Source organism: Arachis hypogaea, chromosome 3 (genome assembly GCF_003086295.3).
Source record: "Arachis hypogaea cultivar Tifrunner chromosome 3, arahy.Tifrunner.gnm2.J5K5, whole genome shotgun sequence".
NCBI classification, from domain to species: Eukaryota; Viridiplantae; Streptophyta; class Magnoliopsida; order Fabales; family Fabaceae; genus Arachis; species Arachis hypogaea.
This window is the reverse complement of record NC_092038.1, coordinates 33487399-33503210: the sequence shown is the minus strand read 5'-3', so window position 1 is coordinate 33503210 and position 15812 is coordinate 33487399. Positions and strand designations below refer to the sequence as shown.

Sequence of the window (15812 nt, the reverse complement as noted above, 5' to 3'; positions counted from 1 at the left end):
CAACTTCACCAAAGCTACTTACTTCTGCCAACTCAACCTATAACATGGAGTACAGAAAAAAAATAAAAAAAATGTATACCCTTCAACTTTAATTTATGTGTTTTTAGACCTGAGTTTTCTGATTTTAACATGGTCCACACGGGGATAAAAATGATCACAAACTCAAATCCTATGGAAGAAAAGATAAATACCTTGCTGAGAAGAGTTCATCAATTGAAAAGGAGAGAATGGTTTCTGCTGTTCAAGCTTGTTCATAGGGAGAGAAACACGGTAGCCGATCAGCCTGCAAAGTGAACGGTTGAGAGCAATCGCGATCTCACAGTCTGGGAGCTCTCTCCGGCTATGGTGGTGACTGAGATCAGCTTTTTTTTTTTGGTATTCAACTGACATCAACTTTGATGCCATGGCACTTGTCTTTGTTGGAAATGTTTGTAGTATTTTGGGCCTCTTTAGTCTGGGCTTCTAGCCCATTCCTCCAACCATTTCCCAAAATACTATTTGTTGAGCTACTTTAGCCTGAACTGAGAATCTTGTAATAAAATGTAACAATTTCACCAAAGCTACTTACTTTTGCCAACTCAACCTATAACATGGAGTACAAAAAAAAATAAAAAAAAATGTATACCCTTCAACTTTAATTTATGTGTTTTTAGACCTGAGTTATCTGATTTTAACATGGTCCACACGGGGATAAAAATGATCACAAACTCAAATCCTATGGAAGAAAAGATAAATACCTTGCTGAGAAGAGTTCATCAATTGAAAAGGAGAGAATGGTTTCTGCTGTTCAAGCTTGTTCATAGGGAGAGAAACACGGTAGCCGATCAGCCTGCAAAGTGAGCGGTTGAGAGCAATCGCGATCTCACAGTCTGGGAGCTCTCTCTGGCTATGGTGGTGACTGAGATCAGCTTTTTTTTTTGGTATTCAACTGACATCAACTTTGATGCCATGGCACTTGTCTTTGTTGGAAATGTTTGTAGTATTTTGGGCCTCTTTAGTCTGGGCTTCTAGCCCATTCCTCCAACCATTTCCCAAAATACTATTTGTTGAGCTACTTTAGCCTGAACTGAGAATCTTGTAATAAAATGTAACAACTTCACCAAAGCTACTTACTTTTGCCAACTCAACCTATAACATGGAGTACAAAAAAAAATAAAAAAATGTATACCCTTCAACTTTAATTTATGTGTTTTTAGACCTGAGTTATCTGATTTTAACATGGTCCACACGGGGATAAAAATGATCACAAACTCAAATCCTATGGAAGAAAAGATAAATACCTTGCTGAGAAGAGTTCATCAATTGAAAAGGAGAGAATGGTTTCTGCTGTTCAAGCTTGTTCATAGGGAGAGAAACACGGTAGCCGATCAGCCTGCAAAGTGAGCGGTTGAGAGCAATCGCGATCTCACAGTCTGGGAGCTCTCTCCAGTTCAGGCTAAAGTAGCTCAGTGTTGAGTAGCGTTATCAGTGATTAATCTGCGGGTGTACGTTAGCGTAAGATGCGCTTCAATTGAAACTCTCTTTGAACCGCTAATTTCATTCCAATTACAATGGCTCAGATTCCCAACCTGGACAATGCCCCCATCAATCTCATTTCAATCAGGTATACCTCTTTTAAAAGTATTATTTGATAACAATTCTAAATTTTTAATTTATATGGTTATATTTCAGGGAACAATCCTCATCAACATCCTCAAGAACGTAAGTGTTTCTCAATTCCCACCAATTTGTTTGTCCTTTTTTGGTTTTGAGTGCAATTCGTTGTGATGGCACTCAAAAATCAAACTGACTTTGTAAATTGCTTGTGGTCGTTCTTGTTTTAGATTCGAGGGAAGAAGTGTTTGGTTATCGATCCGAAGCTAGGGGACTCTCTCTCTCTCTCATCATACAGACTTCGTTACTCAAGGTAATTAAATTTTATGTCTTTTGCTTCTATTCAATTTTTACACGGAACATATTTATTGTATTAGATTTCAGAAAAATCATTCTTGCCCATGGAAGATAGTTGGAATTTTTTATAAGTAGTAGTTTGTTGTTTAGATGATTGGATAGTTTTATTGTATACTGAGAGGTTGTGTTGAACTGGTGAAATAGGAGCATAGAGTTGAATTATGGCATCTTTCAGCTGACCACATTCAAACTGACTGCACCAAAGTGGTCTACCTCGTGCGATCTCAGCCTAATTTGATGCGACATATATGTTCTAATATTCACCATGACGAATCGAAAGGACTACAAAGAGAATATCATGTTTATTTTGTTCTCCGCCGCACTGTTGTTTGTGAGAAAGTGTGTTTTCCCTTAACTTGAGTATGTTGTACTAGTATACTTGTCCTACCATACAAAATAATTATATTTTCTTGTGAACAGGTTCTTGAGGAAGAGAAATTACATAACATGGTTACAATCAGGGAGTATCCCTTGTATATTGTACCAATGGATGAGGATGTACTATCATTTGAGCTTGACCTTACTTACAAAGTATGTTGTTGGATATTACCATTTATGCTCTTCCTGATATATTTATTGAGTTAATTTGGTATTGTTGTCCCTATGAGTTATAATTTATCATCTTTGAAATTGTCTTCCATTTAATATTTGCTTTGAACAATTACTTATCCTTGTTTGCCTTCTCATCTATGGTAGGAGTGCCAAGTTGATGGTGATACAAGCTCACTTTGGCATATCGCAAAAGCAATTCACAAACTTGAGGTTGTAGTTTTGAATACATAATGTTGTCAAATTTGTTAGCAGGGAAGTTTTGGACTCAGAACAATTATCATCAAACTGATAGGAGATAATCAAATACAAATAGAATTCCCTTTTTGATATAATATCATCGATCTGCTTGTCCTTTTTCTTAAAATTGTTTCGTTGTTGTGTTTTATTATTTAATTTTGCAGTTCTCTTTTGGAGTGATACCAAATCTGAGGACAAAAGGAAAAGCATCTGTGCGTGTTGCAGACATCCTTAACCGAATGCAGGCTGAGGAACCAGTCAACTCATCTGACGTAATCATGCTCTACTCTGTTTTTTTCCCTTTCTTTCTTTAAGATAACTGGCAATAAGGACACTTCTGAACTTTCACAAGCTCCAGACAATCCAGAGTCTGCCCATGACCAGAAGATTGAGTTGAAACCTCTCCCTTCACATCTCAAATACGCTTATCTTGAAGAAGGGCAGAAGTTTTCAGTTATTATTTCACAGGATCTCACTCCTGAACAGGAAGAGCAGCTACTTAATGTGCTGAGGAAGCACAAGAAAGCAATTGGGTAGAGTTTGGCAGACATCATAGGCATCATCCCTCAAGTATGTGAGCACAGAATATTTTTAGAGGAAGGTGCAAGACCTGTCCGTCAACCCCAGAGAAGACTGAATCCCACTATTTTGGAAATTGTCAGAAAGGAAGTGACCAGACTATTGGAAGCAGGTATCATTTATCCCATTTCAGGCAGTGAATGGGTTAGCCCAGTACAAGTGGTGCCCAAGAAGTCTAGAGTCACTACAGTGAAGAACGAGCATGGAGAGCTCATAGCGACCAGAGTACAGAACGCTTGGAGAGTCTGCATTGATTACAGGCGTCTCCACCAAGCCACTCGCAAGGATCACTACCCTCTTCCATTCATTGATCAAATGTTGGATCGCCTGTCAGGTAAATCACATTATTGCTTTTTAGATGGTTACACAGGTTCTTTCCAGATTCATATAGCTCCTGAGGATCAGGAAAAGACTACTTTTACATGTCCTTTTGGGACTTATGCTTACAAGAGAATGCCCTTTGGCTTGTGCAATGCACCAGCTACCTTTCAGAGGTGCATGATGAGTCTCTTTTCTGATCTCATTGAGGACTGTATGGAAGTTTTTATGGATGATTTTAGCGTTTATGGTGATTCTTTTAGCCTTTGCTTAGATGGATTATCTAGAGTATTAGATAGATGTGTCAATACAAACCTTGTATTAAATTTTGAAAAATGTCATTTTATGGTTAAACAAGGGATTGTATTAGGACATGTTGTATCTAATATTGGTATTTCTGTAGACCCAGCAAAGGTGAATGTTATTTCCAGTTTACCTTACCCCTTCTCCGTGAGAGAAGTCCGTTTGTTCCTTGGCCATGCAGGTTTTTACAGGAGTTTTATTAAAGATTTCAGTAAGGTAGCACTTCTCTTATCCAGATTGCTGCAGAAGGATATTGAGTTCGAGTTCAATGAGAATTGTAAGCAAGCGTTCGATAAGCTGAAGACCAACCTGACTCAAGCTCCCATTGTGAGAGGACCAAACTGGAGCCAGACATTTGAAATCATGTGCGATGCTTCCAACCATGCAGTAGGAGTAGCGCTGGCTCAGCGTGAAGGTAAGGATCCTTTTGTTATTGCTTATGCGTCTAAAACTTTAGACGCTGCCCAGTCCAATTATACTACTACTGAGAAAGAGTTTCTTGCTATTGTTTTTGCTCTGGATAAATTCCGAGCTTATCTACTTGGTACTATAGTAGTGGTGTATTCGGACCATGCAGCTTTGAAGTATCTATTAGCCAAAAAGGAGTCCAAACCAAGGCTCATACGTTGGATATTGCTTTTACAAGAATTTGATTTAGAAATAAAGAATATGAGTGGTAATCAGAATCTAGTGGCAGACCACTTGAGTCGCCTTGAGCACATTAAGGATGATTCTACTCCTATAGATGATAATTTTCCATTTGATAACCTACAAGCAGTATCTGAGGTAGCACCTTGGTATGCACCTGTAGCTAATTATCTAGTTAGCCGCACATTTCCTCCACATTTTTCTAAGCATCAAAGGGACAAGCTGAAAAGTGAGTCTAAATATTATATATGGGATGACCCATATTTGTGGAGATGTGGTGCTGATCAGGTAATTAAACGTTGTGTACCTCAATCAGAATTCCAGTCCATTTTGGAGGCCTGTCACTCATCTGAGAGTGGAGGACATTTTGGCCCTCAAAGAACAGCTAGAAAGATCTTAGACTGTGGATTCTGGTGGCCTACTCTTTTTAGAGACGCTGCTGAGTTTTGTAGATCTTGTCTTCCATGCCAAAATTTTGGTAATATATCCAGGAGGGATGAGATGCCTCAACAATTTATGCTTTTTTTGTGAAATTTTTGATGTTTGGGGCATTGACTTCATGGGTTTGTTCCCAAATTCTAATGGTCAATTTTATATAATATTAGCTGTGGATTATGTTTCCAAGTGGGTGGAAGCAATTCCTACCTGCACTGATGATGCTAACACTGTTGTTTCCTTTGTGAGAAACCATATTATTTGCCGCTTTGGATCACCACGAGCAATCGTGAGCGATCAAGGCACCCATTTCTGTAACAGGAGGCTAACAGGATTGATGAAGAAGCATGGGATAATTCATAAGGTTGCAACAGCATACCATCCTCAGACCAATGGGCAAGCCGAGGTGTCAAACAGAGAGATAAAGCGTATCTTGCAGAAGATAATCAAACCTCACAGAAAAGACTGGAGCACCAGGCTGCAAGATGCACTATGGGCATACAGGACAGCGTATAAAACACCCATTGGAATGAGCCCTTTCCGCTTAGTTTATGGAAAAGCTTGTCATCTCCCAGTTGAAGTAGAGCACAGAGCCTTTTGGGCAGTCAAGGAGTGCAACATGGGAATTGAGCAAGCTGGAGCTGAAAGGAAGTTGCAACTGCAAGAACTGGAGAGCCTTCGCCTAGAAGCTTATGAGAACTCAAGAATATACAAGGAAAAGATGAAGGCTGTACATGATCAGCACATTAGGAGGAAAGAGTTACAACCTGGGGATTTAGTCCTCCTTTACAAATCTCGACTAAGACTCATGCCAGGCAAGTTGAGATCGAGATGGGAAGGTCCATACAGAGTAGAGAAGGCCGAACCATACGGAGTTTATCACCTAAGCCACTCTTCACGCTCTGAACTTATTAAAGTTGATGGACAATGTCTGAAGCTGTACCATGGAGAGAAGCTGCAGAAAAATAAGGAGCTTGAGACCTTCCTCTTGGAAGATCCCCACAGGCCAGAAGATTGAGCTACTGGAGCGTCCAACTTACGGACGTTAAAGCAAAGTGCTAGGTGGGAGACAACCCACCATGGTATGATCGTTCTTTTCTTTTTATCTTTAGTTTTTCCTAGTCAATAACTCTTCTCTTTATTAGCGCCTTCATGCATCTGCATTCGCATTTTATCTATAAAAAAAAAAACAAGAGCTGCGCGACGCGACCGCATCAGCGACGCGTCCGCGTCGCAGGAAGAGGTGAGAAAAAAAAGCTTACAGAGAGTCACGCCGGAGCGTGGCTGGAGGCGTGCCAATGGCATAAATCATCCCACGCGACCACGTCACTGACGCGTCCGCGTCACATGGGATTCCTGGCCTTCCACGCGATCGCATGCCCCATGCGGCCGCGTGCCCTGGATTTCGACGTAAAAGGGTGCACAACCAATTATTGTGCTGGAGTGGTGCTGGAATGGTGCTGAACGCACAATTCTACCCACGCGGCCGCGTGATGCACGCCACCGCGTCACATTCCTCTAAAAAGCCCACTCACACGATCGCATGCCCCACGCGATCGCGTCACCCCAATTTTGGCAAATTTATCAATTTGAACAGAGAGTTGTGCAGCCGCGAGGCTGTACTCGCGCCAGAAGCACAATATGGGTCACGCGACCGCGTGACTGACGCGACCGCTTCACCTACCTTAAAGCGCAATCACACGAACGCATGCCTCACGCGGCCGCGTTGCTTGCGCCGCACAGCTCCACCAAAACTGCCAAATTATCTTATCTTTCTCTCCTCCAAATCCTAATTTCTCTTTTCCCTCCTTATTTCCCCCTTCTCCCTTCTCCCTTCTATCCCACCCTTCACTCTCTCTTTCTCCCACCTCCATTAACAAGGTTTTCTTCTCTTCTTCCCTTTTTATCATTCTTCTTATTTTAGATGTTATTTTCTTTTCTTTTCTTTTTCTTTTCTTTATCATTATTTTCTTTATTCTTATTTCCTTTTTACATGGTGCTAGCATATTTATTTGAGCCATCATTCCTCATTATTTGCTTGTGGATTATTGTAACTTGTTTGGCACCTATATCTTATTATCATCAAAGGATTGCTTGCATGTTTACTTCAATACTTTCTATGCTTTAATTACCATGCATGCTATGTGTTTGTGAAAAGGCCCATATGGCATCATGCACTTTTCTACATTATCCTATTCTACTACTCCATGCATGTTTTTCACAAAATTCCTTTACTATTTTATTAATTCAATTTAAGTGCCAATACAAATTGTTAATTTGTTACGAAGTGATGCTTGATCTATGCTACTCATGCCCTTGCCGGCATGCCAATAATCATCTTGCATCTACTTCCCTTTTTGTGCACCTATCCTATTTCCTTTCTTGATCTTTTCACATGTTGTCTAGACCATGTGTTTATTTCATTCATCTTCACCGTGCACTGTTTATTACCCACTCCATCTCCTTCCTTGCTTTGTTTCTTTGGATCTAACTTACTTTCTCTTCCCTTTTTCAGAATGGCCACCAAGAAAGGTAAAGAGAAAGCTACCCCTAAACCTATAGCAAGGAAAGGAACGAAGAGAGCATTAGTGGCCTAACCTTCTTCAACTGCAGTCAAGCCCTCAACAAAGAGAATTAAAAGGATTATCAAGGTTGATAAAAAGGAACGAGCCTTCCCAGCCAAGGACACTGCACGATTCCTAAATCGCTATTGTGAGCAGATGTTTCCTATTCTGGCAGCTCAAAATTACAACAACGAACACCTTCTTATCCTTCCGCCTCATATCGCTAAATTTGTTGAGCCACAAATTGCACATAGACATTAGGGATTTCTACTGAGACAGCCACGACAGGTTAATCTTTCTTGGGTTGTTGAGTTCTGCTCCAACTTTCACCTGCCGACTCTGCAGTCCATCTATTTATGCCAGAAACAAGTCCCCATTACAGAAGAAGCCATACAGCAGGCCTTAGATCTCCCACCTGCTCCAGAAGGATTGGATACTTTTCAGAAAGCCGCAACCAAGCGCCAGGCATACACTTTTGACTGGGACGCTGTTCTCAGAGTTATTGCTCGCCCTGGCAGCAAATGGATCTTCGGATACCATCGTTCCCGTCCTAAGGGGATCTCGGCTTCCGCCCTTACCTTAGAGGCTCACGTATGGGCACAGATCATGTCCCATTACGTCTTCCCGAGTACTCATGAGTCCTCTTTCACCGCAGACATGGCCGTTCTACTATGGTGCATTCTCACAGACCAGCCTCTCAATTTACCGCGACATATCCGGAATGCTATGGAACATGTTGATGAGCGGATAATTTGTACACTTTTTGGCATTGTTTTTAGTATGTTTTTAGTATGATCTAGTTAGTTTTTAGTATATTTTTATTAGTTTTTAGTTAAAATTCACTTTTCTGGACTTTACTATGAGTTTGTGTATTTTTCTGTGATTTCAGGTATTTTCTGGCTGAAATTGAGGGACCTGAGCAAAAATCTGATTCAGAGACTAAAAAGGACTGCAGATGCTGTTGGATTCTGACCTCCCTGCACTCGAAGTGGATTTTCTGGAGCTACAAAAGCCCAATTGGCGCGATCTCAACGGCGTTGGAAAGTAGACATCCTGGGCTTTCCAGCAATATATGATAGTCCATCCTTTGCCCAAGATTTGATGGCCCAAACCGGCGTTCAAAGTCACCCTCAGAAATCCCAGCGTTAAACGCTGGAACTGGCACCAAAATGGGAGTTAAACGCCCAAACTGGCATAAAAGCTGGCGTTTAACTCCAAGAGAAGTCTCTGCACGAAAATGCTTCATTGCTCAGCCCAAGCACACACCAAGTGGGCCCGGAAGTGGATTTTTATGTCATTTACTCATTTCTGTAAACCTTAGGCTACTAGTTTTCTATAAGTAGGACCTTTTACTATTGTATTGAGATATCGAGGGGTAGCTATCTTCATTTTTATGCTATCTTAGATCATTGAGAGGCTGGCCTCATGGCCATGCCTAGACCTTGTTCTTATGTATTTTCAACGGTGGAGTTTCTACACACCATAGATTAAGGTGTGGAGCTCTGCTGTACCTCGAGTATTAATGCAATTACTATTGTTCTTCCATTCAATTCCGCTTGTTCTTGTTCTAAGATATCACTTGTTCTTCAACTTGATGAATGTGATGATCCGTGACACTCATCATCATTCTCACCTATGAACGTGTGACTGACAACCACCTCCGTTCTACCTTCGATTGGGTGAATATCTCTTGGATTCCTGATTGCACGATGCATGGTTGATCGCCTGACAACCGAGTGCTCGCCTGACAACCGAGCCAACCATTCCGTGAGATCAGAGTCTTCGTGGTATAGGCTAGAACTGATGGCGGCATTCAAGAGAATCCGGAAGGTCTAACCTTGTCTGTGGTATTCTGAGTAGGATTCAATGATTGAATGACTGTGACGTGCTTCAAACTCCTAGCAGGCGGGGCGTTAGTGACAGACGCAAAAGAATCACTATATTCTATTCCGGCCTGACCGAGAACCGACAGATGATTAGCCATGCTGTGACAGAGCATAGGAACATTTTCACTGAGAGGATGGGAGGTAGCCACTGACAACGGTGAAACCCTTGCATAAGCTTGCCATGGAAAGGAGTAAGAAGGATTGGATGAAGACAGTAGGAAAGCAGAGAGACGGAAGGGAAGGCATCTTCATGCGCTTATCTGAAGTTCCTACCAATGAATTACATAAGTATCTCTATCTTTATCTTTATGTTTTTATGCGTTCATCACCATATCCATTTGAGTTTGCCTGACTAAGATTTACAAGATGACCATAGCTTGCTTCATACTAACAATCTCCGTGGGATCGACCCTTACTCGCGTAAGGTTTATTACTTGGACGACCCAGTGCACTTGCAGGTTAGTTGTGCGAAGTTGTGTTAATGCCATGGTATTGAACACCAAGTTTTTGGGGTTCATGACCGGGGATTATGAGAGTTCTGAAAAGTATTGTTCACAATTTCGCGCACCAAGTTTTTGGCGCCGTTGCCGGGGATTGTTGAGTTTGGACAACTGACGGTTCATCTTGTTGCTTAGATTAGGTATTTTTTTTCAGAGTTCTTAAGAATGAATTCTAGTGTTTCAAGGTGATGTTCTTATCATCACCAAAGCTGATTGATTTTCATCAATTTAGCTCTTGAATGCAATGTCCTGCTGAAGCTTGTTTAGCCATGTCTAATTTCTTTAGACTAAAGCTTTAGACTAACATTGCATGATTCCTGGAATTCTCATTAAGAATTTTGATACCTTTATTTTTCTTTTCCACTTAATTTTCGAAAAAAAAAACACAAAAAAATTTTACAAAATTATAAAAACCAAAAAAATTATTGCATGTTTGAGTCTAGTGTCTCATTTTAAGTTTGGTGTCAATTGCATGCATTCATTCATGTGTCTTAGGGATCTTCAAGTTGTTCTTGATGATTTCTTACTCTGATCTTTGAATTCTTTTGACTTGAGTGTTTAGGTGTCTCATATGCATTCTCATTAGTGTCAGTAGTATACAAACTGCTAAGTTTGGTGTCTTGCATGCATTGTTATTTGATTTTAGTTGTATTTTGATTATTCCTTATTATTAAAAATCCAAAAATATTTTTTATTTGTGTCTTTTCAAGTCAATAATACAGAGAATTGAAGATTCAGAACATACTGCAGAGGAATTGCACAGAAAAAGCTGGGCGTTCAAAACGCCCAGTGAAGAAGGACAGACTGGCGTTTAAACGCCAGCCAGGGTACCTGGTTGGGCGTTTAACGCCCAAAAGGGTATAGTTTTGGGCGTTAAACGCCAGAATGTGCACCATTCTGGGCGTTTAACGCCAGGATGGCTAAAGGGGGAAGATTTTGTTTTCAAATCAAATTTTTTTCAAGTTTTCAAAGTTTTTCAAAATCAAATCTTTTTTTCAAATCAATTTTTCAATCAAATCTTTTTCAAAATCAATTTCTTTCTATTTTCAAAGATACTTGCTATCAATTAATGATTTGATTCAACATTTCAAGTATGTTGCCTTTTCTGTTGAGAAAGGTTTAATGTTTGAATCATATCTTTTCTTGTTAGCCAAGTTTTTAATTTTCAAAATCAAATCTTTTTAAAATGTTTTTCAAATCATATCTTCTCAATCACATCTTTTTAAAACTAATCATATCTTCTTAACCACATCTTTTTCAAAATAACTTTCAATCAAATCTTTCTGATTTCTAATTTCAAAATCTTTTTCAAAAATCACTTGATTTCTTTTCCACTTTCATTTTCGAAAATCACTTCCCTCCTTCTCACATCCTTCTATTTATGGACTAACACTATCCCTTAATGCAAAATTCGAACTCCATATTCTTTGATAAGTTCGAATTTTCTACTTCTGTCTTCTACTTTCCTTTTCCTCTGACACTTCAAGGAATATCTATACTGTGACATAGAGGATTCCACATTTTCTTGTTCTCTTCTCTTTCTTATGAGCAGGAGCAAAGACAAAAACATTCTTGTTGAGGCTGATCCTGAACCTGATAGGACCTTGAAGAGAAAGCTAAGAGAAGCTAAGGCACAACTCTCTGTAGAGGACCTAACCGAATTCTTCAAAGAAGAAGAACACATGGCAGCCGAAAACAACAACAATGCCAACAATGCAAGGAAGGTGCTGGGTGACTTTACTGCACCTACTCCCAACTTTTATGGGAGAAGCATCTCTATCCCTGCCATTGGAGCAAACAACTTTGAGCTTAAGCCTCAATTAGTTTCTCTAATGCAACAGAATTGCAAGTTCCATGGACTTCCATTGGAAGATCCTCATCAGTTTTTAGCTGAATTCTTACAAATCTGTGACACAGTCAAGACTAATGGGGTTGACCCTGAGGTCTACAGACTTATGCTATTCCCTTTTGCTGTAAGAGACAGAGCTAGGACATGGTTGGACTCTCAGCCTAAAGAAAGCCTGGACTCTTGGGAAAAGCTAGTCAATGCCTTCTTGGCAAAGTTCTTTCCACCTCAAAAATTGAGTAAGCTTAGAGTGGAAGTCCAAACCTTCAGACAGAAGGAAGGAGAATCCTTCTATGAAGCTTGGGAAAGATACAAACAATTAATCAGAAAGTGTCCTTCTGATATGCTTTCTGAATGGAACATCATAGGTATTTTCTATGATGGTCTCTCTGAACTGTCCAAAATGTCTTTGGATAGCTCTGCTGGAGGATCTCTTCATCTGAAGAAGACGCCTACTGAAGCTCAAGAACTGATTGAAATGGTTGCAAATAACCAATTCATGTATACTTCTGAAAGAAATCCTGTGAACAATGGGACTAGTCAGAAGAAAGGAGTTCTTGAGATTGACACTCTGAATGCCATATTGGCTCAGAACAAAATATTGACTCAACAAGTCAATATGATTTCTCAAAGTCTGTCTGGAATGCAAAGTGCACCAAGCAGTACTAAGGAGGCTTCATCTGAGGAAGAAGCTTATGATCCTGAGAACCCTTCAATGGAAGAGGTGAATTACATGGGAGAACCCTATGGAAACACCTATAATCCTTCATGGAGAAATCATCCAAATTTCTCATGGAAGGATCAACAGAGACCTCAACAAGGTTTCAATAACAATAATGGTGGAAGAAATAGGTTTAGCAATAGCAAGCCTTTTCCATCATCTTCTCAGCAACAGACAGAGAGTTCTAAGCAGAATACCCCTGACTTAGCAACCATGGTCTCTGATCTAATCAAAACCACTCAAAGTTTCATGACTGAAACAAGGTCCTCCATTAGAAATTTGGAGGCACAAGTGGGTCAGCTGAGCAAGAAAATTACTGAACTCCCTCCTAGTACTCTCCCAAGCAATACAGAAGAAAATCCAAAAGGAGAGTGCAAGGCCATCAACATGGCCGAATTTTGGGAGGAAGGAGAGGCAGTGAACGCCACTGAGGAAGACCTCAATGGACGTCCACTGGCCTCGAATGAGTTCCCCAATGAGGAACGATGGGAATCTGAGGCTCAAAATGAGACCATAGAGATTCCATTGGACTTACTTCTGCCATTCATGAGCTCTGATGAGTATTCCTCCTCTGAAGAGGATGAGTATGTCACTGAAGAGCAAGTTGCTAAATACCTTGGAGCAATCATGAAGCTGAATGACAAGTTATTTAGAAATGAGACTTGGGAGGATGAACCCCCTTTGCTCACCAAGGAACTGGATGACTTGTCTAGGCAGAAACTGCCTCAAAAGAGACAGGATCCTGGGAAGTTTTCAATACCTTGTACCATAGGCACCATGACCTTCAAGAAGGCCTTGTGTGACTTAGGGTCAAGTGTAAACCTCATGCCTCTCTCTGTAATGGAGAAGCTAGGGATCTTTGAGGTGCAAGCTGCAAAAATCTCACTAGAGATGGCAGACAATTCAAGAAAACAAGCTTATGGACTTGTAGAAGATGTTCTGGTAAAAGTTGAGGACCATTACATCCCTGCTGATTTCATAGTCCTAGAGACTGGGAAGTGCATGGATGAATCCATCATCCTTGGCAGACCCTTCCTAGCCACAGCAAAGGCTGTGATTGATGTTGATAGAGGAGAGTTGATCATTCAAGTGAATGAAGAATCCTTGGTGTTTAAGGCCCAAGGATATCCCTCTGTCATCATGGAGAGGAAGTGGTGGACGAAATTGTGATCTACGTTCTTTGGATTTTGAATGAAAACTTTATTATGGCACTGGTTGAATACACAACTCCGTTCAACTAACCAGCAAGTGTACTGGGTCGTCCAAGTAATAAACCTTACGCGAGTAAGGGTCGATCCCACAGAGATTGTTGGTATGAAGCAAGCTATGGTCACCTTGTAAATCTCAGTCAGGCAGATTAAAATGGTTTATGGGTTTTTCGAAAATAGAAATAAAGGGTAGAAATAAAAGGGATAGAAGACTTATGCAGATTCATTGGTGGGAATTTCAGATAAGCGGATGGAGATGCTGTAGAGCCCAAGGACGCCTGCTCTCCTACTGCTTCTACTCAATCCTTCTTACTCCTTTCCATGGCAAGCTTTGTATAGGGGTTCACCATCAACTGTGGCTACTTTCATCCTCTCGGGAAAATGGTCCTATGCGGTTGTCAGTCGCACGGCTAATCGTCTGGAGGCATCACCCATGGCTGATGGCTACATCCCATCCTCGCAGTGAAAACTAATGCTCACGCACTCTGTCACAGTACGGCTAATCACCGGTTGGTTCCCGCTCCTACTGGAATAGAATCCCTCTTTTGCGTCTGTCACTAACGCCCAGCAGGTTACAAGTTTGAAGCACGTCACAGTCATTCATTACCGGAATCCTACTCGGAATACCACAGACAAGGTTAGACTTTCCGGATTCCCAGGATCCTACTCGGAATACCACAGACAAGGTGAGACTTTCCGGATCCTCATAAATGCCGCCATCTATCTAGCTTATACCACGAAGATTCTGTTGGGGAATCTAAGAGATACACGTTCAAGCTCTGTTTCATGTAGAACGGAAGTGGTTGTCAATCACACGCGTTCATAAGTGAGAATGATAATGAGGGTAATCTGACTCATAACATTCATCATGTTCTTGGGTACGAATGAGTATCTTGGAATAAGAATAAGAGAGATTTGAATAAAAGATAATAGAACTTCATTAATACTTGAGGTACAGCAGAGCTCCACACCCTTAATCTATGGTGTGCAGAAACTCCACCGTTGAAAATACATAAGTAAAAGAGGTCCAGGCATGGCCGAATGGCCAGCCTCCCTAACGTGATCAATGATCTCCTAAGATGAATAATAAAACAAAACTGAGACCAAAGATGTCTAATACAATAGATAAATGTCCTATATATACTAGACTAGCTACTAGGGTTTACATGAGTAAGTAATTGATGCATAAATTCACTTCCGGGGCCCACTTGGTGTATGCTTGGGCTGAGCTTGATCAATCCACGAGTAGAGGCATTTCTTGGCGTCAAACTCCAGGTTATGACGTGTTTTGGGCGTTCAACTCCGGATCATGACGTTTTTCTGGCGTTTAACTCGAGACAGCAGCGTGTACTTGGCGTTCAACGCCAAGTTACGTCGTCATTCTTCGAATAAAGTATGGATTATTATATATTGATGGAAAGCCCTGGATGTCTACTTTCCAACGCCGTTGAGAGCCCGCCAATTGGAGTTCTGTAGCTCCAGAAAATCCATTTCGAGTGCAGGGAGGTCAGATTCCAACAGCATCAGCAGTCCTTTTGTCAGCCTTCTTCAGAGTTTTGCTCAAATCCCTCAATTTCAGTCAAAATTTACCTGAAATCACAGAAAAACACACAAACTCATAGTAAAGTCCAGAAATGTGAATTTAACATAAAAACTAATGAAAACATCCCTAAAAGTAGCTCAAACTTACTAAAAATTATATAAAAACAATGCCAAAAAGCGTATAAATTATCCGCTCATCACAACACCAAACTTAAATTGTTGCTTGTCCCCAAGCAACTGAAAATCAAATAGGATAAAAAGAAGAGAATATACTATAAAGTCAAAATATCAATGAATATTAATTTAATTACATGAGCGGGACTTGTAGCTTTTTGCTTCTGAACAGTTTTGGCATCTCACTTTTTCCTTTGTAGTTCAGAGTGATTGGCGTCTCTGGGAACTTAGAATTTGGGATAGTGTTATTGACTTTCCTAGTTAAGCATGTTGATTCTTGAACACAGCTACTTATGAGTCTTGGCTGTGACCCTAAGCACTTTGTCTTCCAGTATTACCACCGGATACA

At 40.6% G+C, this 15812-nt stretch overlaps 1 protein-coding gene and 1 non-coding gene across 2 annotated transcripts; one reads left to right on the top strand and one right to left on the bottom strand.

Moving 5' to 3' along the window:
• Positions 1 to 2107: 2107 nt before the first annotated feature.
• LOC112790193 (vacuolar protein-sorting-associated protein 33 homolog) lies at positions 2108 to 3057 on the top strand. Its single transcript, XM_025832468.2, has 4 exons — positions 2108 to 2289; positions 2371 to 2481; positions 2647 to 2712; positions 2904 to 3057. Exons 1-4 carry the CDS (start codon positions 2188 to 2190, stop codon positions 3051 to 3053), a joined length of 429 nt encoding a protein of 142 aa, XP_025688253.1. The 5' UTR covers positions 2108 to 2187; the 3' UTR covers positions 3054 to 3057.
• Positions 3058 to 12059: 9002 nt separating this feature from the next.
• On the bottom strand, positions 12060 to 12167 carry LOC112793652 (small nucleolar RNA R71). The gene has a single exon (XR_003198354.1). It is a non-coding gene; the product is annotated as a small nucleolar RNA R71 (small nucleolar RNA).
• Between the last annotated feature and the right edge of the window lie 3645 nt (positions 12168 to 15812).